At 40.7% G+C, this 24376-nt stretch overlaps 1 protein-coding gene across 2 annotated transcripts in view; it reads left to right on the forward strand.

Moving 5' to 3' along the window:
• The window catches only part of LOC124621991 (septin-2), a 63175-nt gene that overhangs the window by 12628 nt on the left and 26171 nt on the right, over positions 1–24376 (forward strand). For both annotated transcript variants that reach the window (XM_047147533.1, XM_047147534.1), the window contains exons 3-6: positions 4048–4190; positions 4263–4456; positions 4543–4654; positions 4736–4928. In XM_047147533.1, coding sequence (XP_047003489.1) covers positions 4048–4190; positions 4263–4456; positions 4543–4654; positions 4736–4928 — 642 coding nt within the window. The remainder of the gene's footprint in view (positions 1–4047; positions 4191–4262; positions 4457–4542; positions 4655–4735; positions 4929–24376) is intronic.

Consider the following 24376-nt stretch of genomic DNA (forward strand, 5'->3'; position numbering starts at 1 on the left):
CAGATGGTGTCACTTTGGCATCACCAGTGGTCTTCCCTTCATGGGAACAAGCTCTGGTGAGTTAAACCTCTCCCAGCAGCTTGGCAGATCTCTTCTCGACCCTCTCGCCACAAGAAGAGAATTTTAGCTAGGTTATGTATTGGGCACTGTCGTTTTAGCTATCGCCAGTTGTTAAGTGCTGACCACCACTACTTTGTGTTCATTGTCATCAACCTTTGACGGTTCACCATTTTCTGACCAGATGTTCTTTTTCTAACTATTTACGTTCTAATGTATGTTTGCCATATGAGTTATCGGCCGTTTTAGCAAACGATGCGGGCTGTCCACCACATTTTCTTTTTATCCATCATAGCAATATTGTGAACCACAGTTAATTTTTAGTTTGGAACCTCCGTTGTCTCTACAGCATATTTTGTCGATCTTTCTTCAGGAGGAAGTCCTTGTTTTTAGCTCTCTTTCCTTCCATCAATTGGGCTTAGCGTATAGTCGTTTTTAACTCCTTTTTCCTATGGGCACATATGACCTTACTAGTTTTTGCACCCTAAAACAAAACAGTCAGTCAGTATCTTGCTTGCACCAACAAATTGATCTGCAGTGTAGCTCAGGGGTGCTTCCTCCATTTTCAGTACACATAATTGTGATGACCTGTGTAACCTGTTTTGGGAAAATTTGAACATGCCATTATCACATATTTGCTTTGATCTGTGATATCATAAAAATGATGAAAAACCCCTTTCATACAGTCCCAGTATGTGTAGAATATGTACCATAATGAGGATTATAGTTACACTGATGACATCAAGTTTTGTACCTTCGCCAACTCAACCAAGCTGCGACTCCCCAACGTCATCTAGATTGTAGCAAACAATACAGATCAGTGTGTTACCAGATCCAATTTTACGTTCACATTCTTGGCTTCACTAACTCACAACTGAACTGTCACCTCTCAACCAAACCTGGTATATGAGCTACCCAGCAGACCAGTCTGTCACCACAATCTTCACTCCAAAAGGGAATATAGAAGCAAAATAAATATTGCTAGTGCCCTTTTTCTCTCTCAGCAACATATGATCCCACACACTACTTCATCTTTATGTTGTGAGTCAAACTGATGTCTGGTTGGTAGATACAACCAACCACTGTTTTGTGAGTGGTTCAGCCACTTCAGATATTGGTATAAACATGTCGTAGCTGCACTTCTAATGTTGGTATAAATATTTCACAGCTGATATTCATTTCATGTTTAATTCGTGTTTCTGTATAAATGGCTAAAACTGCGAGGAAAATTCAGAAACACTGTACTGCATAGCAGGTGACTCTCAAATTGTGAATAGTGCAGAAGGGGATTTGTTGGGGTGTTGGAGAGAGCACTGAATACCTTCTACCAAATGCAATATCTGTGTAATGAAGTAATAATAATAATTTTTGTGTGTCTAGTTGTTTGTTCACTGTTGATGGTTATTTGTTCATGACTGCACAGAATTATGACTGTATTTTGTGTATAGTGGTGATGTACTGCTGATAGTAGATGTGGTTCTTCACTGTTTTTGTCTGATGTTTGGTAGTTCAGTATGATAGAATCTAAGTTAAGTGTGTGTCATGTGATTTATGACATCTCTTTTTTATGGATTACATGGATCCAGACATGTGCAATGACATTTCCAGCAGTTTCTCAGAAAAAAATATTGGAGACCTTTTTTCTACGGTTCTTGATTGTGAATAGCTTCTGAGCTGTACAAGGGTAATTCAATAATTAAAGACACAAATTGGTCTGGGGAAAAAAACTGTTAGTAGGGCAAGTTTGGTACTTTTATAGCTTTAAGTTGCCATCACTGCAATGAGCCCTGATCGGCTGATGTATCAACAATGTTTTGTTTAAAGCCTCAAAAATACATTTCGAGGAGGCGAGTCTGCTTGAAATGTCCACATTAGTTGAACAATGTTGTGTTGTTTGTTTTTTACTTGCTGAAGGCAAGAAACCAGTGAATATATACTGTATAGAATGTTTAAAGTTGAGGTGGAGGTCGTATGAATCGTGCAAATTTTTACAAGTGGATAGAGCACTTCAAAACTGGTCGCGACTCGGTGACTGACAAACACCGTTCTGTTCAACCAGTTGCAGTTTCAACTCCCTCACTTGAAAGTCGAATTGTGATGACATTATTTGTGCCGACCGCCATGTGAGGGTGGAAATGATTATTGATAAGGTTTGAGTTGGTACTGGTACAGTTCATAACATTATCTGCAACAAGCTGAAGTACCGCAAAACGTGCTAGGTGGGTCCCAAAGGAGTTGACGAGTTAGTACTGGTACAGTTCATAACATTATCTGCAACAAGATGAAGTACTGCAAAACATGTGCTAGGTGGATCCCAAAGGGGTTGACGTGGCTACACAAGGAAACAAGGTTGAGAATGTGCACAGAGCTAAAGGAACATTATGAAAGAGAAGGTGAGCACTTCCTCAACAAAATTTTAACTTGTGATGAAACTTGGGTTCACTATTATGAGCCAGAATCAAAAAGACATAGAAAAGCATGGAGTGGAAGCACACCAACTCACTTGTCAAGAAAAAATTCAAAACCCAAGCATCAGCAGGAAAAGTCATGTTGATGGTGTTTTGGGATGCTGAATGTCCAGTTTTTTGTGATTATCTCAAAGTGTAGTGGACAATGAACAGCTAATACTACTCGGATTTGCTTTTAAACAGAGTGAAACTAGCCATGAGAGAGAGAGACGTCATGGATCTCAAAAAGAGGGGTGTGATTCTCCAGCAAGACAACGCAAGTCCTCATATTGCTCAACAAACCCATGAAACCATTGACAAAATGGGTGGAAAGTACTGCCTCTTCCCCCTTAAAGTCCTGATTTAGCACCTAGTTATTTCCATTTGTTTGGTGCACTGAAGAAGGCATTACGTGGGATGAGGTTCCAGTACAATTAGGGCATGAAAAAGTTTGTGGGAAATTGGTTCAAACATCAAGATAAAGAGTTCCTTGCATCCAGAATAAAAAAGCTTGTAGCCTGTTGGAACAAGTGCGTAAATGGCCAAGGGGATTATGTTGAAAAGTAGAAAAAGTATTGTTTTTTAAAAGTAAATGCTAGTAAACGCTTTTTCCTGCATACCAATTTGTCTCTTTAGTTATTGAATGACCCCATATTTTACAGAATAAACCTTTAAGAAATCATTATAATAAATAATGTACATAGTAGTTTTGTGCCTTTAGAAGTTGAATTGCTTTTTCTCTGTTGATCCCAATGTCTGTTCTTGACCGCTGTATGACATTACCAATATCTGTAGGAGGGTCTCTGGTAGAGTTTTCTTGCTGTATGGGTGAATTGTGATTGATTATATACCAAACACATTCTGTTTTGTTGCATGGGTATGTAAGAAAAATTTCATATTCACTTGGTGTGGCTACATTTTCAATATTTCATGTTAAATGAGCAGCAGTATTGCTCAAAGAAGTGAGAGTGCAACAACATTAAGATATAGGGACAGAATATATCAATAATTTGTAGTAGAGAATATTATGCTGTAGTGCTCACCAATGAAATTGTGCAGTTGTGCTCAACAGTGAAAAAAATTGTAATATTTAATAAATGGAACATAATAGACTTAATGGCAGACACTGTATCTTTATTGTTTTCAGTGCAACAATGTGTAAAAAAAAAAGTTTCTCACTATCAGGAAAATTGGTTACAACTTTTGTAAAGGAGCATAACTTTAAACTTATTTTAGAGGTTATGAAAAAAATATGAATGTGCAGACATTTTAACAGTTCTTCAGAGTGACATATTTACATTTTTGAATATTTAAATGAAACTGTATAAGTACTGCAAAATGCATAAACTACCGTACAGACGGTTGTATCTTCATCTGATGGCCCAGGAATAAATTTGAGAACTTGGACACTGCTGTAGCTTCTCATCTGTCATACACATCTTGGAAAAGATAATATTTATCTTTTCTTATGAATTGCTGTATTAATAAGTAATTGTTTTAATATACTAATAATGAGAGTTGCTTATTTTGTGTGTTTCTCCAGGTGAGACTGGTCTTGGAAAATCAACCTTGATGGACTCATTATTTAATACAAATTTTGAATCTACTCCAAGCCCTCATAATCTCCCATCTGTTAAATTGAAAGCTCACACATATGAACTACATGAGAGCAATGTAAGATTGAAGGTGAGTAAGAAATACCTTAAATGAAAATTTGGTGATGTGAGGACGTCAGATAATATGTCACATAATTTTCAGCTCACTATATGTGACACTGTTGGTTATGGTGACCAAATTAACAAGGAAGACAGCTTTAAAGCTGTTGTTGATTACATAGATGCACAGTTTGAAGCATATTTACAAGAAGAGCTCAAGATAAAAAGATCCCTTTCGACTTACCACGATGGCAGGACTCATGTCTGCCTCTATTTCATCTGCCCTACAGGCCATGGGTATGTCCAGGTGAAATATAGTGTGGCGATTTTATTACATTGTAATATGTGTTCATAAATATATTAATATTTCTTCTTTTTTCTAGGTTGAAATCTATTGATCTTGTATGCATGAAAAAACTAGACACAAAAGTTAATATTATCCCAATTATTGCTAAGGCAGATACGATCTCAAAGACTGAACTGCAGAAATTTAAGGTATTGTAGCAGTGTTAGTAAGGAAACGGAAAGTATGTTTACACATCATTATCCACTTCAGACTTATTTTCAAATTTTCAGCAAAAAATTATGTCAGAGTTGACAAACAATGGGGTACACATTTACCAGTTTCCTGTAGATGATGAGTCTGTGGCAGAAATTAACACAACAATGAATGCTCACGTCCCATTTGCTGTTGTTGGCAGTACTGATTTTGTGCGTGTAGGCAACAAGATGATGCGTTCCAGACAATATCCTTGGGGTACAGTGCAAGGTAAGCAATAAATAATTCAGAATTCTTTGTTCACAAGTTACTCTTTTGTATTGTCACACTAATGAACTATTAATTTTTTTAGAGTAATGTATTAGTGATTTAAACTAAGACAACTCTTTAGTTGAAAAAGGAGCAAAGTGATGGAGTGGTTAGCACACTGGACTGTTCAAACCCAAGATGTTCATTGTGATTTAAATTGTCTGTGGTTTCACGTGATCACTTGAGGCAAATGCTGGGATAATTCTTCAAAAAGAGCAGTTCACTAATCGAGTTTGCGCTCTCTCTCTAATGACCTCATTTTTACCATTTGAAAGTGAGATTTTGTGAACTAGATGGAAAGTGTATTCTGTATTTTTCTTTGAAAATAGAGTTATGTAAACACTACAAAAAGGCTTTTCAGAGACCCCTACCAATCACATAGTTTGTTCACTTAGACTAATTAAGACATTTAATGAATCAAAATGTTTTGAGGTGCAAACTTTATCTTTAGGCTACTGTGGCTGTATAAAAGCATTTAACAAATGTACATACAGATATTAATGATCTGTACAGTCTTAACGTATGTTGTGGTCATTCTGCAGAGAAGAAAAACCTAATGAATGAATATTCACTTTATTGGTCTGCTGTTCACATAAACATTATTGGATAATGATTCACTTTCTTTATATGAAATGACCATTATCTTTTGGTGTGTTCAGTTGCCCCTGTTTTTATGGCTTCTTGGATTCTGTTAACCGCTGCTCATAAACTTGCAAGGGACACTCAAAACACTACATGACAATAAACTGTTTTCTGCACTAGGAACAGGATGGGTAAAACAAAGCTTGTTTCTTTTAATCAGGGATGTGTCGATCCTGGTGTTATAAATCACTTGTAGTATCTTGTGCGCATCTTGCTGTCACACTCTAATTTTGGTTAATGAAATAATTTATAAAATTACTTTAACAATTTGGTGTTATAAAATTATGACAGTTTAAAAATGATTTTAAAGAATTGCAAAGGTTTTACCATTGGAACCCAGATTCATATATATTTTTAATTATATTTTCCATTTTAACAGTACTGAATCTTTGTTGGTGTAGAATTGAAGAGTTCTAGAAATCTGTAACTGGATTGAGGGTCTCGATTGTTCCTCTTTTAGCCATGGATGAGCATTTTCATTTCCTCCGAGATGTCCGTTTCCCAGCTGTTTTCTAAATTCAACTTTGTCTGGTCCACATATGTGGGAATTTTCTCTCCAACATATCCCACAGAGCTGGATAGTTTAGTGGTTGTCACACGTGATACAGCCCATACGAGCAAACCAGTTGCATTTTACCTTAGGTTACAGAGCTGTGCCTAGCTGTTTAAAAAGAACAGCTTCGTGTAGTCATAGGATAGGGCCGCACACGTCTGCTTTAATGCTCCGTAGCTGATTCGCTGCAAATAATAAAATGTAGCTGTGATCTTGCAGTAAAATAGTCTGTGCATTGGCTAGAATTGCAAGTTAATGAAATATGCAGAAATACAAAATAAAAGTTAAATGAATAATTGAATAACAAAGGTTCTGTTGTTGTATATGTAATTGGTGTAGGCAGCAGTGAGTTACGTTGAGTAATGTTTATTCAAGAAAGGTTGTCTCACACAAGCAGGAAGTGGTCTCACGATATTCAGATAAAATACAGACAGAAAGTGTCATTTTCAGATGGAGTAAAGTTATGCTGAGAGTGTTACAAGAATTATCAAAATTCCCTAACTAAATAGTCATCAAAGATACGTGAAAAACTAGGCCCATTTTGTAATCACAATGCACAGTCACCAGCTCAAAATAGTTCAGAATTAATCATGTTGATCTACGAATTAACACTCATGCTCAGAGAATAGTCAGCTGTACTCTGTCTGTTCTCAGTTCTGTATTACAAGCAGAAAAAGTTCGAGTCCTACAGTGGAGCACATGTAAACCTCTCAAAATATAAAGTCCTGTCGGAAGTTAAAGTATAGTAGCAACTGTTTACGTGCTCAGACTTCGTCATTCGCTCGATCAAATATCACCCATACTACAGGCAGATCTGCCTTCTTCCAGCACAAACATCCAAGTGTCCAGAATCATTCCCTTGATCTCTTCATTTGAAAACTCCCAGTCTCCACTTGACTCCAGTAGTGTTCTGTTGGCTGCTGTCTATTTTTCCTTTGGCTGAAGGCCATCCCCACCAAAATATATCATCCCCAAGTTCTACAGACATAATTTGACAGCCATGACCACTTCCTGGGCTAAACTAATGTATTGCAGCAATATTTAAAGAAAGAAATGTTATAAATATTTTGCTCACATTTACATAATTCACAATAATTACAAGTAAAGGTTTGATCATAAATAAATAAGCTAGTATTCTTGCACAAGTCTACTCATATTAAATGACACTGAATTTTCATGGCATTTTGTTTAAACAATTATTTATGCTTCCATGACAGAAGCGTCTTTTGGTTCTCTTCTCAATTGTGATGTCTGCTAACACTTGCGATTAACCACTTTTAAGTTCACACAGTTTCTTAATAGAACTTGTAATCAACTTTTAAGTAAAGTTATTGGCAAAATAATAAACTGTTCATTAATAATAAAAAAATAAAAAATAAATAAAAAAAACAGAAGTATGACAAAATACGAGGTATCAGTGCTGTGTTGATTTGCTGTGGTAATGTGGAGAATACTATGTTCTGACAAACATTTGCGTAATAAAAATAATAAAAGATGTAATAAATCAATAAATAAAATGGACATATATATTTAGCTTTTATAGACAACAGTTATAGTGCATTACTATCAAATGAGATAACGTTTGTTGAAGCTGCGTGAAGCAATTAAGTTGTTGATTCAGAGGGTCATTGTAATACATTTATTCAGTGTGAGCTATTAACTCCTGTAGTCATGAGATGTACCTCATTTTTATGAGATTGTAGATGTATTCAAATTTGCATTAATATCTGATTGTAAATTATTTTAGACCCTTAAAGCACTGTAAGAAGCCATATTTCAGCTTGTCTGACACTCCACCATTTCTTGGAGCATTAGCTCCTGCACAAAGGCTGTCTACATTCCCAGATTTTGGGATTTACCCATTTTCGGAGACTGGTCGTCTCTGCAACTGGCTGGCCAGAAGGTGCAGCCTACCCTGAGTCCCAGGCCTGCGAGCATTCAGCCAAACATTAGGTACGCCTTGCCTCGTAGCAGTTTTGGGCAGCCAATTAGCTCACCGAAATACACGTAACGGCACACACTGAACTCGCGTTCAGGATGACGACAGTTTAATGAAACCTGCGGCTGACCATCCAGATACAGGTTTTCCATGATTTCCCTAAATCACTTAAGACAAATGTCAGGATGTTTCCTGTGATAGTGGCATAATCGAAGCTTGTGCTCTGACTATTACTTCACTGTTGAACACTAATCACCTCCTCCTCCCCGTCCTCCCCCTCCTCCAGTATATCCTGCGCTTTCACAATCCTGTGGCCTAAACAACCCAGTGCCTCACCTTGCCTTTACCCTTCTCTCTTCTGTCCACACCACTCCTTCCCCATCCAGATCATGCACTGTCTTCTCCCACCATTCCCTGCCCCCATCCACCACCCAGGCGAACTCACTCTCTCTCTCTCTCTCTCTCTCTCTCTCTCTCTCTCTCTCTCTCTCTCTCTCTCTGTCTCTCTCTCTCTCCCTCTCCTTCTCCCTCTCGCCATCCCCCTCCCTCCTCTCCTTTTCAACACCTCTCCCTCTTTCTACATATCTTTTTGCTCTACCCCCTTTTTGTCTTGTTGTGCAGCCACTGAGTCCTCTGTTCAAAGACGTGCCTCTTTCTGCTGCACCCTCCTTGTGTCCTTCGTTTCTGCTTCTGGTCAGCCATAAGCTCAGGCAACTGCTTTCAGTAATAGAGTATCTATAAGCAGTCTTCCTGTGGTCACAGGAGAGCAAGTTTGGGTGCCTGTGTGTTTGCATGTGTGTACATACATAAGCATTTACTCATTGACTGGTATGAAATATCTGTTGATAACATTATCTGTGGATTCTTTGGTGGCTAAATACTCCTATTCTGAACCTACTATTCTCTCACAGTATTAGCATACCCAGTTGGTGTTGGCTCTATGGTGTAACAGGTTTGATCCTCTCAAGAGCTCTTGTTCTCTTCTGTGATCTCTCTTCCTATTCTCCTGGAATTGTCTCTGCTTTTCAAAATTAAGTGTTCCTTGGTGAACAGTTTGTCGCTATTTGGGTCTGTCTAGGGCTGCAGTTTCCCAATTGTTTGTGTTTGACGTTTTGCCATATTTGACTTGAGGCTATCTCTATATCATGTTGTTTGCCCTCCATGATTGCATTGGTCATTCTTCAATAGGGAGAATACAATTTGCTTAGGGAGACGGGAGTTTGGCATGCAGACGATACAAGCCCAGTGAAGTTGGTATATGACAGTTTTTGCTTCAATCCTGGTGGAGTTTGTTAGTTTCTTCAAAAATGCTGTTGTTTGTTCACTGATCCTGCCACTTTGCCTACAACATTCTCCTTAGGCAGCATTGGTGGTGTTTTTCTAAGGGCTTCAAGTGACACCTGTAGGTGGTTCAGGTTTCTCCACCATAAGGAGGTGTAGGCATGATAATGGTATTGTAGAATGAAAGCGTAGTGTTAACACTCAAATCCTGGTTATCAAACACTCTTTTCAAAAGACAATCATATGCAGTACTTGCACACTGTAGTCTGTGTTGAATTTCTGCATCTGTGTTTGAATTTGCAGAAAGATAGCTTCCAAGGTATGGAAAATACTTTACCATCTCTAGAGGTGTTCCATCAACTGTGATAACTGGAGCTGCTGCAATGGAATTTGAGGCTGGCTGACAGAGGACTTTTGTGTTGTCTGTGTTAAACTCTAGACCAACGGATGTGTTTGCAAGACTGAATGCATTTAGGGTAGTTTGTAGATCCTGCTCTGTGTTTGCCAAGGTAACGTTATCATCAGCATACTGAAGATTGATGACAGCTGTTGTAGTTATTTTGCTTTTAACTCAGAGTTTGCTAAGGTTAGATAGCTTATCATCAGTCCTATAAGCTGTTTCAGTACCCAATGGTAGGTCTTCGTTAACAAGGTGAAGTATGGTTCCCACAAATATCGATAATAGGCTAGGTGCAAATAACACATCCCTGCTTGACTCCTGTGGTAATCTTAAAAGTTTCTCCGTGTCAATTGCTGACAAGGACAGTGGCATTCATGTTGTCATGTAGAAGCCGAAGTATTTTAATGTATTTTCCAGGACATCCATTCGATGCCAAAATTCTCCAGAGTGCTTCTGAATTAACAGAGTCAAAGCCTTTAACAAGGTCTATGAATACCATGTACAGGGGTTGGTTCTGCTTAGATTTTTCTTGCATTTTCCTTGCACTGAGGATCATATCGAACATACCTTGATTAGGTTTAAAGCAGCGCTGAGTTTTAGATAGGGTTTTTTCAGCCAGAATAAGTATTCAGTTGGAGAGAATCCTAGCAAGGATCTTTCCAACTGTTGAGAGTATTACTCAGTGGTTTCCACAATGGGTCTTATCGCCTTTTTTGAAAATATTAATAATAGCGGTTTCACGCAGATCTGCAGGTATTGTCTCAGTGTTCCACATCTTGGTAGTAAGGATGTGAAAGTTTAATTCGGTGTTTCCCTTTTTAAATAGTTCAGCCGGGATTCCATCCAGTCCAGGGGCTTCGTCTCTCCTCATTTGGATAGCTTCTTCAACCTCTTGAAGGGAAGGGTCAACACTCATATGGTCTTGAATGGGTTTTTGTGGTATTTGTGTAAAAACGTCCTCATGTACCTCTGAATGTCTGTTTAGAAATTCTTCAAAGTGCTGCTTCCACCGAGAGCCAATAGATGCCAAGTCTTTAAAGAGTTGTGTATCATCTTTAGAGAGAAAGAGGTGCAGACCTTTTTTGGAGGGGCCATAGATCACTTTTGTGGCAGTGAAGAAGGCTCAGGAGTTGTCAGTTGCGCCAAAATTTTCCATTTCAGCTCTGGTTTTTGTTTGGACATCAGCTTTGGAATGGAGATAAGCTTGTTTTTTGTGGACTGATTTTGGATCCTTTTGCCAGGTGCTGTAGGCCTTTCTTTTTTATCTAATGTGCTATGAATTTTGTCATCATTTTCAGTAAACCAGTATTGATGTTTTCTTTCAATGATTCCAGTTTATTCTTGGTAAGCCAAAAACGTGATGGTTTTCGGTATTGACCAGTGTTCTTCAACATTGTCAGGATACTCAGCAGGCTACTTTTGCTTCACAGTGTTCTGGAAATTCTTTTGGGCCTGTTTATCTTCTAGTCATTCAAGTTTTAGCAGATGTTTTGCTTGTTTCTTTTGCTTCCACCGTTTGTGTGGCACTTGTAGAGCCATTACTGAATGGACCATTTGACAATCTTTCCAGCAGTCACTAGCCTGAGCTACAGTTCTTGTGATCCTCACGTCACGTTGATCCCTAGACTGCACAATCACATAATCTGTGAGATGCCAGTGTTTTGATCTGAGATTTTGCCATGTGGTTTTAAACTTATTTTTTGTTGAAAGAGAGAGTTTGTAATGACGAGATTGTGTTCTGAGCATTTAGTCAGAAGAAGGGTTCTATTGGAGTTACCATTGCCTATACTCTCCTCACCAGTGATACCTTTCCACAGGTTGTAGTTTCTGCCAACTCGTGCATTGAAATCACCTAGTAGAATAATTTTGTCGTGATGGGGGTATGGTTGATAAGAGTCACTCTAGTTGGTTGTAGAGCTCTTCCTTTTTATCATTCTATGAGTGTAGGGTTGGTGCGCATGCACTAATTATAGTAGCTTTTTTGTTGTTCACAAGTTTGAGACGGAGGGTCGTAAGTCTTTCATTTATTCCAGAGGGTGGTTCATCTAGATCATCGACAAGTTCAATCCTCACACCAAACCCTACCCCATGGTTATATGAGGCTCATTTTTGTTTTTCCCTTTCCAGTATAAAGTGTGGCCTCCACCTTGTTCTTTTAGTTGACCCTTGCCTGCAAGTATTGTTTCACTGAGGGCAGCAACATCCATGTTATATCTTTTTAGATCATGTGCCATGCTAGCTGTTATTCATTGTGGTCAGTTGCTTTTGTCTGAGTCAATGAGAATTTGAACATACTGTGTGTACTGTTAAACTTGAAAGCTCATGTTAACTGTTTCCTGTTATGTGTTTATAGGCTTCATGCACATTGCTCTTCTATTAAGAGTGGTTGCCTCACCTCTTGGGTCATTCCATGTCAAATCAACACACTTCTGAAACGAATTTTAACTCACCATCTCAGATCTTGATGAAACTTGACACAAAGCAAGCGTACATATAGATTAAAAGAAATAACCAATTTTATTAAAATCTGTTGACCCATTTTGAAAATGTGGCAATGTGAAGTTGTCAAAAATCACCAAAAAATACTACACTGCCATAATTTCAAATTGCTGTGGCAGCTCTCCTATTTAAGCTAAAATGGTGGGGGTGAGGTGTCATTTTGCAGCATTTTTCATGAGCTTTCCTATGACATACAGCACAATATGGGTTCGAGATGAATTATTTTAAATTTTAATGAAAATTTAAATTTTTAATTTCTCGAAAGTCCCGTCTTCAAAAATGTTCAAACTTTAAATATAATGCTTCACATTATTGTTAATTAATTCACTAAGGATGAAAGTGGGACTGTCATGGGTTCACACCAATAAAAAAATTTCAGAAATTCACATCTCACTAAAAATGATATTTTTGTAAAATTTGTACATTTATTGGACATATCCGTAATTTAATGGTAAATAAATTTACACTTTTTCATAAATTTATTTGTAATACGTTTAAAATGTCACCAGTCACTGTGATGAGTGATTATTGTACCAGAAGTACTAAAACTAAGTTTTTTAATACAGTTGTAATCTGTAACTGAAGTATTAAGATTTGATTACTGTATGTAAGTAGAATAAACTGGGATAGAAATTCCGATTGTTGATTCTAATAATCATAAATAACTAACTGCAATGGTTGTAGATGTCCAGGTCAGTTCAGGGTCAAGCCATCTGTAGCTGAGAGTCTGGAGCTCTTACGATTCAGTTACTTTAACCAATAAGACTGAGTGGCAGTTGGATTTGAATGTTGCTGGTGATTAACGTGGTTAATGTTTTGTAAAGTGTTGATTTGGAAACAAAATCATTACCTAAGTCATTACTCATTATTTCAGTATATTTTCATAGTGTTCTGGCAGGAACATTTATAAACTTTAACTGCAGATGGTATTATAAGGAGAAAAATATAGACACTACAATGTTGCAGTCCTTTAAAAAACACTCATTCAGTGAAAAACATAATGTGCCTGAAGCAATGTGCAATATGTTTGCTGATACCCCAAAGATATAAGAAAATTGTGATAATTTTAGAAAGCAGATTGGTTCATTGAAAAATATTCAAGAAAATAATGATTGTAGAAAATCTTCGGATGATGATGAAACAAGCTATGTTACTCCAACTTCATCTGTTCTAGAGACACTAATACGTCTCTACAAGAATTAGGAGAGACCCCTGTACATTGTACAGAACTTCAGATGAAGCAGTATTCCACCAAAAAATTAAAAACCATTGATTTAGCACTTAAAAAACAATTTTTTGCTAATGCAGAGGATTTCTCTGAAAATGAATGTGTCATTGGAACAGTCTGTAATAAGTAACCTAATAGCTAGTAGTTGTTCAAGTAGTTGGAAAAAAAAGTAATGCTACTAACTTGTTTGCCTGAATCTTGGAGTGATTATTTTTATGAAAATGACGAAATAAGCCGAGTAATGCCAGGGAAGTAAGATTGTGTAACTGTGAGGGTGGAAGATGGAGATAGATCAGTATACATAAAATACTTATTTTGTTCAATTTAAAAGAAGCATATAAAAGTTTCAAAGCTAAATTTCCAGCAATGAAGATCGGGTTTTCTAAATTTGCAGAACTGCACACAAAACAACTGTGTTTTATTTGGTCATAGTGGACCACACCCAGTATATAACTGCATTACACATCAGTATGTCAAACTAATGATAGAAAATGCTAAGCTCCATATCTTAACCAATGGAGAATTGGCCTCTTATAAACACTGTTTAGCAAAAGTGCTGTGGAACCCAGTATCATTCCTCTACATCATGGGAAACTGTGTTGCTTCATTCAGCTTTTGTTTGTCAGCTGAGTTCTGACTTTCCTTGAATCTGAGATGAAGCTCTTTTTATTTACAGAGCAGTTTTCTAACACAGCTATTAAACCACAGTGGGTCCTTCCCACCTCTTAAGACCTTGCTTGGAACATACTTGTCTTCTACATCTACATCTACATTGATACTCCGCAAGCCACCCAACGGTGTGTGGCGGAGGGCACTTTACGTGCCACTGTCATTACCTCCCTTTCCTGTTCCAGTCGCGTATGGTTCGCGGGAAGAACGACTGTCTGAAAGCCTCCGTGCGCGCTCTAATCTCTCTAATTTTACATTCGTGATCTCCTCGGGAAGTATAAGTAGGGGGAAGCAATATATTCGATACCTCATCCAGAAACGCACCCTCTCGAAACCTGGCGAGCAAGCTACACCGCGATGCAGAGCGCCTCTCTTGCAGAGTCTGCCACTTGAGTTTATTAAACATCTCCGTAACGCTATCACGGTTACCAAATAACCCAGTGACGAAACGCGCCGCTCTTCTTTGGATCTTCTCTATCTCCTCCGTCAACCCGACCTGGTACGGATCCCACACTGATGAGCAATACTCTAGTATAGGTCGAACGAGTGTTTTGTAAGCCACCTCCTTTGTTGATGGACTACATTTTCTAAGCACTCTCCCAATGAATCTCAACCTGGTACCCGCCTTACCAACAATTAATTTTATATGATCATTCCACTTCAAATCGTTCCGTACGCATACTCCCAGATATTTTGCAGAAGTAACTGCTACCAGTGTTTGTTCCGCTATCATATAATCATACAATAAAGGATCCTTCTTTCTATGTATTCGCAATACATTACATTTGTCTATGTTAAGGGTCAGTTGCCACTCCCTGCACCAAGTGCCTATCCGCTGCAGATCTTCCTGTATTTCGCTACAATTTTCTAATGCAGCAACTTCTCTGTATACTACAGCATCATCCGCGAAAAGCCGCATGGAACTTCCGACACTATCTACTAAGTCATTTATATATATTGTGAAAAGCAATGGTCCCATAACACTCCCCTGTGGCACGCCAGAGGTTACTTTAACGTCTGTAGACGTCTCTCCATTGATAACAACGTGCTGTGTTCTGTTTGCTAAAAACTCTTCAATCCAGCCACACAGCTGGTCTGATATTCCGTAGGCTCTTACTTTGTTTATCAGGCGACAGTGCGGAACTGTATCGAACGCCTTCCGGAAGTCAAGAAAAATAGCATCTACCTGGGAGCCTGTATCTAATATTTTCTGGGTCTCATGAACAAATAAGGCGAGTTGGGTCTCACACGATCGCTGTTTCCGGAATCCATGTTGATTCCTACATAGTAGATTCTGGGTTTCCAGAAATGACATGATACGCGAGCAAAAAACATGTTCTAAAATTCTACAAGAGGTCGACGTAAGAGATATAGGTCTATAGTTTTGCGCATTTGCTCGACGACCCTTCTTGAAGACTGGGACTATCTGTGCTCTTTTCCAATCATTTGGAACCCTCCGTTCCTCTAGAGACTTGCGGTACACGGTTGTTAGAAGGGGGGCAAGTTCTTTCGCGTACTCTGTGTAGAATCGAATTGGTATCCCGTCAGGTCCAGTGGACTTTCCTCTATTGAGTGATTCCAGTTGCTTTTCTATTCCTTGGACACTTATTTCGATGTCAGCCATTTTTTCGTTTGTGCGAGGATTTAGAGAAGGAACTGCAGTGCGGTCTTCCTCTGTGAAACAGCTTTGGAAAAAGGTGTTTAGTATTTCAGCTTTACGCGTGTCATCCTCTGTTTCAATGCCATCATCATCCCGTAGTGTCTGGATATGCTGTTTCGAGCCACTTACTGATTTAACGTAAGACCAGAACTTCCTAGGATTTTCTGTCAAGTCGGTACATAGAATTTTACTTTCGAATTCAATGAACGCTTCACGCATAGCCCTCCTTACGCTAACTTTGACATCGTTTAGCTTCTGTTTGTCTGAGAGGTTTTGGCTGCGTTTAAACTTGGAGTGGAGCTCTCTTTGCTTTCGCAGTAGTTTCCTAACTTTGTTGTTGTACCACGGTGGGTTTTTCCCGTCCCTCACAGTTTTACTCGGCACGTACCTGTCTAAAACGCATTTTACGATTGCCTTGAACTTTTTCCATAAACACTCAACATTGTCAGTGTCGGAACAGAAATTTTCGTTTTGATCTGTTAGGTAGTCTGAAATCTGCCTTCTATTACTCTTGCTAAACAGATAAACCTTCCTCCCTTTTTTTATATTCCTATTAACTTCCATATTCAGGGATGCTGCAACGGCCTTATGATCACTGATTCCCTGTTCTGTACATACAGATTCGAAAAGTTCGGGTCTGTTTGTTATCAGTAGGTCCAATATGTTATCTCCACGAGTCGGTTCTCTGTTTAATTGCTCGAGGTAACTTTCGGATAGTGCACTCAGTATAATGTCACTCGATGTTCTGTCCCTACCACCCGTCCTAAACATCTGAGTGTCCCAGTCTATATCTGGTAAATTGAAGTCTCCACCTAAGACCATAACATGCTGAGAAAATTTATGTGAAATGTATTCCAAATTTTCTCTCAGTTGTTCTGCCACTAATGCTGCTGAGTCGGGAGGTCGGTAAAAGGGGCCAATTATTAACCTAGTTCGGTTGTTTAGTGTAACCTCCACCCATAATAATTCACAGGAACTATCCACTTCTACTTCACTACAGGATAAACTACTACTAACAGCGATGAACACTCCACCACCGGTTGCATGCAATCTATCCTTTCTAAACACCGTCTGTACCTTTGTAAAAATTTCGGCAGAATTTATCTCTGGCTTAAGCCAGCTTTCTGTACCTATAACGATTTCAGCTTCGGTGCTTTCTATCAGCGCTTGAAGTTCCGGTACTTTACCAACGCAGCTTCGACAGTTGACAATTACAATACCGATTGCTGCTTGGTCCCCGCATGTCCTGACTTTGCCCCGCACCCGTTGAGGCTGTTGCCCTTTCTGTACTTGCCCAAGGCCATCTAACCTAAAAAACCGCCCAGCCCACGCCACACAACCCCTGCTACCCGTGTAGCCGCTTGTTGCGTGTAGTGGACTCCTGACCTATCCAGCGGAACCCGAAACCCCACCACCCTATGGCGCAAGTCGAGGAATCTGCAGCCCACACGGTCGCAGAACCGTCTCAGCCTCTGATTCAGACCCTCCACTCGGCTCTGTACCAAAGGTCCGCAGTCAGTCCTGTCGACGATGCTGCAGATGGTGAGCTCTGCTTTCATCCCGCTAGCGAGACTGGCAGTCTTCACCAAATCAGATAGCCGCCGAAAGCCAGAGAGGATTTCCTCCGATCCATAGCGACACACATCATTGGTGCCGACATGAGCGACCACCTGCAGATGGGTGCACCCTGTACCCTTCATGGCATCCGGAAGGACCCTTTCCACATCTGGAATGACTCCCCCCGGTATGCACACGGAGTGCACATTGGTTTTCTTCCCCTTTCTTGCTGCCATTTCCCTAAGGGGCCCCATTACGCGCCTGACGTTGGAGCTCCCAACTACCAGTAAGCCCACCCTCTGCGACTGCCCGGATCTTAGGTATGTTGACCAACGCTTTCTAACTTTTGCCATTTGTTTTCCACAGCTTTGTCCTCATCACTGAATATTTGATGTTGACTACACAGATACTCAGCAGTTTGTATCCCATCACTGCTGCTAAGCTAAAGTGTCTTGCAACCGTATTTAATGTTCTTACATCACATTTATGAGAATCGAAGGATATGAAGGGAAGGAAGTAATTGAGCAGGGAGTGAGACAATCTTGTAGATTATCCCTGATGTTACTCAGTCTGGACATTGAGCAAGCTGTGAAGGAAACCAGGAGAAATTTTGAAAGGTAATTAAATTTCAAAGGAAAGAAATAAGAACTGTGACATTTGTTGACAACATTGTAATTTTGTCCAAGATGGCAAAGAACTTGGAAGATCAGTTGAATAGGAAGGATAGTGTCTGGGAAAGGTGTTATAAACTGAATATCAGCAAAATAGCATAGATAGGACAGCAGTTTAGCATGGATAGGGACTGCGACTGCTGTGTTCGGATGCGGGCTGAGTTGGCATCCCTTCGCTCCCAGCTTCAGGCAGTGTTGGCTTCGGTCACACAGCTTGAGGCTGTTGCCAATGGGCATCACTGTGGGGGTCCGGATGGGGGTTTGTCGGAGACGGCCAGCTCGTCCCACGCGTCCCCCAATCGGACTACGGCTGTGGCTGCCCCGGATACTGCCCACATTGAGACTGCCACTCACCCGTGGTAAAGTGTAAGGTCGTCTCGAGGTGTGGCAGGGGGCAAAAGACATTCTGGAGGGCTGAGCGGAAGGCCTCTCCAGTTTGTCTGATGAACCGGTTTCAGGCTATGTCTCTGTCTGATAATGTTCTTCGGCCGGACATGGCTGCTTGTCCTGTTCCAGAGGTTGCCCCTCAGTCTGCAAGATCCGGGCGGTCACTGAGGGTGGGCTTACTGGTAGTTGGGAGCTCCATCGTCAGGCGCGTAGTGGGGCCCTTTAGGGGTATGGCAGCAAGAGAGAGGAAGAAAACCAATGTGCACTCCATGTGCATACCAGGGTGAGTCATTCCTGATGTGGAAGGGGTCGTTTCGGATGACATGAAGGGTACAGGGTGCACCCATCTTCAGGTGGTCGCTCATGTTGGCACCAATGATGTGTGTCACTATGGATCGGAGGAAATCCTCTCTGGCTTCCGGCGGCTATCTGATTTGGTGAAGACTGCCAGTCTCGCTAGCAGGATGAAAGCAGAGCTCACCATCTGCAGCATCGTTGACAGGACTGGCTGCGGACCTATGATACAGAGCTGAGTGGAGGGTCAGAATCAGAGGCTGAGACGGTTCTGTGACCGTGTGGGCTTGCAGATTCCTCGACTTGCACCGTAGGGTGGTGGGGTTTCGGGTTCCGCTGGATAGGTCAGGAGTCCACTACACACAGCAGGCGGCTACACGGGTAGCAGGGGCTGTGTGGTGTGGACTGGGCATTTTTTTAGGTTAGATGGCTTCGGGCAAGTACAGAAAGGACAACAGCCTCGAAGGCTGTGGGGCAAAGTCAGGACATGCGGGGACCAAGCAGCAGTCGGTATTGTAATTGTAAACTGTCGAAGCTGCGTTGGTAAAGTACCGGAACTTCAAGCACTGATAGAAAGCACCGAAGCTGAAATCGTTATAGGTACGGAAAGCTGATGCCAGAGATAAATTCTGCTGAAATTTTTACAAAGGCACAGACGGTGTTTAGAAAGGATAGATTGCATGCAACCGGTGGTGGCGTGTTTGTCGCTGTTAATAGTAGTTTATCCTGTAGTGAAGTGGAAGTGGATAGTTCCTGTGAATTATTATGGGTGGAGGTTACACTCAACAACTGAGCTAGGTTAATAATTGGCTCATTTTACCGACCTCCCGACTCAGCAGCATTAGTGGCAGAACAACTGAGTGAAAATCTGGAATACATTTCACATAAATTTTCTCAGCATGTTATAGTCTTAGGTGGAGATTTCAATTTATCAGATATAGACTGGGACACTTAGATGTTTGTGACGGGTGGTAGGGACAGAGCATCGAGTGACATTATACTGAGTGCACTATCCGAAAATTACCTCGAGCAATTAAACAGAGAACCGACTCATGGAGATAACATCTTGGACCTACTGATAACAAACAGACCTGAACTTTCTGACTCTGTAAGCGCATAACAGGGAATCAGTGATCATAAGGCTGTTGCAGCATCCCTGAATATGGAGGTAAATAGGATATAAAAAAGGGAGGAAGGTTTATCTGTTTAGCAAGAGTAATAGAAGGCAGATTTCAGACTACCTAACAGATCGAAACGAAAATTTCTGTTCCGACACTGACAATGTTGAGTGTTTATGGAAAAAGTTAAAGGCTGTTGAGTGTTTATGGAAAAAGTTAAAGGCAATCGTAAAATGTGTTTTAGACAGGTATGTGCCGAGTAAAACTGCGAGGGATGGGAAAAACCCACTGTGGTTCAACAACAAAGTTAGGAAACTACTGCGAAAGCAGAGAGAGCTTCACTGCAACTTTAAATGCAGCCAAAACCTCTCAGACAAACAGAAGCTAAACGATGTCAAAGTTAGCGTAAGAAGGGCTATGCATGAAGTGTTCAGTGAATTCGAAAGTAAAATTCCATGTACCGACTTGACAGAAAATCCTAGGAAGTTCTGGTCTTATGTTAAATCGTTAAGTGGCTCGAAACAGCATATCCAGACACTCTGGGATGATGATGGCATTGAAACAGAGGATGACACGCGTAAAGCTGAAATACTAAACACCTTTTTTCGAAGCTGTTTCACAGAGGAAGACCACACTGCAGTTCCTTCTCTAAATCCTCGTACAAACGAAAAAATGGCTGACATCGAAATAAGTGTCCAAGGAATAGAAAAGCAACTGAAATCACTCAACAGAGGAAAGTCCACTGGACCTGACGGGATACGAATTCGATTCAACACAGAGTACGCGAAAGAACTTGCCCCCCCTTCTAACAGCCGTGTACCGCAAGTCTCTAGAGGAACGGAAGGTTCCAAATAATTGGAAAAGAGCATAGATAGTCCCAGTCTTCAAGAAGGGTCGTCAAGCAGATGCTGACATCGATCTGTTATAGCATTTTAGAACATGTTTTTTGCTCGCGTATCATGTCAATTGTGGAAACCCAGAATCTACTCCGTAGGAAGCAACATGGATTCTGGAAACAGCGATTGTGTGAGACCCAACTTGCTTTATTTGTTCATGAGACCCAGAAAATATTAGATACAGGCTCCCAGGTAGATGCCATTTTCCTTGACTTCTGGAAGGCGTTCGATACAGTTCCACACTGATAAACAAAGTAAGAGCCTACGGAATATCAGACCAGCTGTGTGGCTGGATTGAAGAGTTTTTAGCAAACAGAACACAGCATGTTGTTCTCAATGGAGAGACGTCTACAGACGTTAAAGTAACCTCTGGCGTGCCACAGGGGAGTGTTATGGGACCATTGCTTTTCACAGTATATATAAATGACCTAGTAGATAGTGTCGGAAGTTCCATGCGGCTTTTCGCAGATGGTGCTGTAGTATACGGAGAAGTTGCAGCATTAGAAAATTGCAGCAAAATGCAGGAAGATCTGCAGCGAATAGGCACTTGGTGCAGGGAGTGGCAACTGACACATTTAATGTTTTGCGAATACATAGAAAGAAGGATCCTTTATTGTGTGATTATATGATAGCGGAACAAACACTGGTAGCAGTTACTTCTGTAAAATATCTGGGAGTATGTGTGCAGAACAATTTGGAGTGGAATGATCATATAAAATTAATTGTTGGTAAGGTGGGTGCCAGGTTGAGATTCATTGGGAGAGTCCTTAGAAAATGTAGTCCATCAACAAAGGAGGTGGCTTACAAAACACTCGTTCGACCTATACTTGAGTATTGCTCATCAGTGTGGGATCCGTACCAGGTCGGGTTGACGGAGGAGATAGAGAAGATCCAAAGAAGAGCGACACGTTTCATCACAGGGTTATTTGGTAAGCATGATAGCGTTACGGAGATGTTTAGCAAACTGAAGTGGCAGACTCTGCAAGAGAGGCGCTCTGCATCACGGTGTAGGTTGCTGTCCAGGTTTCGAGAGGGTGCGTTTCTGGGTAAGGTATCGAATATATTGCTTCCCCCTACTTATACCGCCTGAGGAGATCACTAATGTAAAATTAGATAGATTCGAGCGCTCACAGAGGCTTTCTGGCAGTCGTTCTTCCCGCGAACCATACGCGACTGGAACAGGAAAGGGAGGTAATGACAGTGACATGTAAAGTGCCCTCCGCCACACACCGTTGGGTGGCTTGCAGAGTATAAATGTAGATGTAGATGTAGAAAATTAAAGCAAAGATGTTGCAATTCAGTCAAACTAAGTTACATGATACTGAGGGATGTAGAGTAAGAAATGAGATACTAAAGGTGATAAGTGTTTCCCTATTTAGACAGCACTATAACCAATGATTGCAGAAGTCCAGAATGTATAAAATGAAGAGTGGCAATAGCAAGGGAACACTTTCTGGAGAGAAAAAGATTGTGAACATTGAATGTAAATTTTTATTTTAAAAGGTCTTCTCTGAAAGTATTGGTTGGATTCTAGCCTTATGGTGAAGTGAATTGTAAGAGGCAACTAATGCTCACCTGTTAAGTAGATTCAAATTGGTGTACGCCGCACTAGTTACCGTGAGGTAAAGAGACTTAGGCTGTATAGATTAGCATGGAGAGCTGCATTAAATGTTTCCAGACACATTCATGACACTGAAAAGCAACAGATGTTGGGAAAGGGTCCAGATCCAGGGAAGAGAGCATTGTGGGGGCCACCCATAGAACCCTTTACAAAAAGCATTAGTACTTTTACAGATTGATTTACAAGTTTCTTAGCAAACATTTGGAAAATGAAGCCTTAAAACTGGCAAGGAATTCTAGAAAATTACGAACTACGGTCAGTAATGTACTTGAAAATGGGATTACAACTCGAAACCTAGGTTGTGCACTGACATCAATAATGAAATAGTGAAACAAGGCAAAAAACAGTGTTTGTTTAGTTAACTATGATTAGTTTGCAGTACCTTTCAGTTGCTTGCTTGCGGGTGGGGAGGGATGGGGGTGGGAGGCGGCTGATGCATTTGCAGCCTGATTAGCTGCAGAGAATTTTCCAGCCAGAAAAAGATACCTATTTACAGGCTAAGTGTACCTGCTGCCAACAAAAAGTATGATGCACCTCATGAGTCGTGCGGAAATGGAAACAACTGAAAGAAACAGTATATCCCCACTCCCCCATTTACATGATCCCAATGTCTGCAGACTTTTCATTATGACACCGCTAACTGAAATATTTGTCAGGGTGAATGAGAATGAAGTTGATAGAGATTCAGTATAGTTCTGAAGGTTTAATCATTGTTTGCACAATTTTTGGAAATTTTAATCACATTTGTTCCTACTAATTTTCGTATGCGCACCATGCAGTTGAGCGCCCGTGAGACGCGCGCGCTCTGTGTAGTTATGAGTGCATTATGTTGACAGTAAGTGAATTTGAATATAGGCAAATTATTGATGATTGTATGGTGGGTGCTTCAGTAACTAAGGATAGCCAAAATGTTTGGTGTCTGTAGAGGGGACATGTGAAAAGCGGAAAAACATCATTCACTAAGCCACAGTGCAAACAAAAGTGTGTGTGTTGAGTGATATGATAACTGCAAAAGTCAGTGCAGAACTGAATAATGCACTCGTGAACCCTGTGTGCATCGAAACAACATGAAGGGAGCTCCATAAGTAGGGAATTGCAGGGCGAACTGGAATTCCAAAACCACTCATAGTGATGCAAATGCCCATAACGGGAAAACGTGATGTCAAAGCCATAAAACCTGGACTATAAAGCAATGGAAGAAAGTCATTTTGTCGGATGAGTTTTGTTGTTCAACATTTCAAACTTCTGTCCAAGTTTATGTCCCAAGCTTGACACATGGTGGTGGTTCGGTGATGGTTTGGCCAGCCATATCACGGAATTCTGTGGGCCCTGTGGAAAGGTTGCATAACTGCCAAGGTTTGTGAGACCATTTTGACTGATCAAGTCCATCCCATGGTCCATTGTGTATTCTCCAGTGGTAATGCTGTGTTCAAAGAGGACAGGAAACTAGTTTACATGTCACGCATCATCCAGGGCTGGTTTTGTGAGCACAAAGGCCGTCACAGTCACCAAATCTTGATATGATTGAGCCCTTGTGGTCTACTTCAGAGAGAAGGGTGCACAATCGCTATCTACATCCATCATAGTAAATTGAACTTGCCACTATTTTGCCCCCCCCCTTTCCCCACTCTCCCACTCCCCTCCTTTCCCCACACTCCCACTCCCCCTCTCTACATCTACATCTACATCTACATTGATACTCCGCAAGCCACCCAACGGTGTGTGGCGGAGGGCACTTTACGTGCCACTGTCATTACCTCCCTTTCCTGTTCCAGTCGCGTATGGTTCGCGGGAAGAACGACTGTCTGAAAGCCTCCGTGCGCACTCCAATCTCTGTAATTTTACATTCGTGATCTCCTCTGGAGGTATAAGTAGGGGGAAGCAATATATTCGATACCTCATCCAGAAACGCACCCTCTCGAAACCTGGCGAGCAAGCTACACCGCGATGCAGAGCGCCTCTCTTGCAGAGTCTGCCACTTCAGTTTATTAAAC

This window comes from Schistocerca americana, chromosome 7 (genome assembly GCF_021461395.2).
Source record: "Schistocerca americana isolate TAMUIC-IGC-003095 chromosome 7, iqSchAmer2.1, whole genome shotgun sequence".
In the NCBI taxonomy this organism is placed as follows: domain Eukaryota; kingdom Metazoa; phylum Arthropoda; class Insecta; order Orthoptera; family Acrididae; genus Schistocerca; species Schistocerca americana.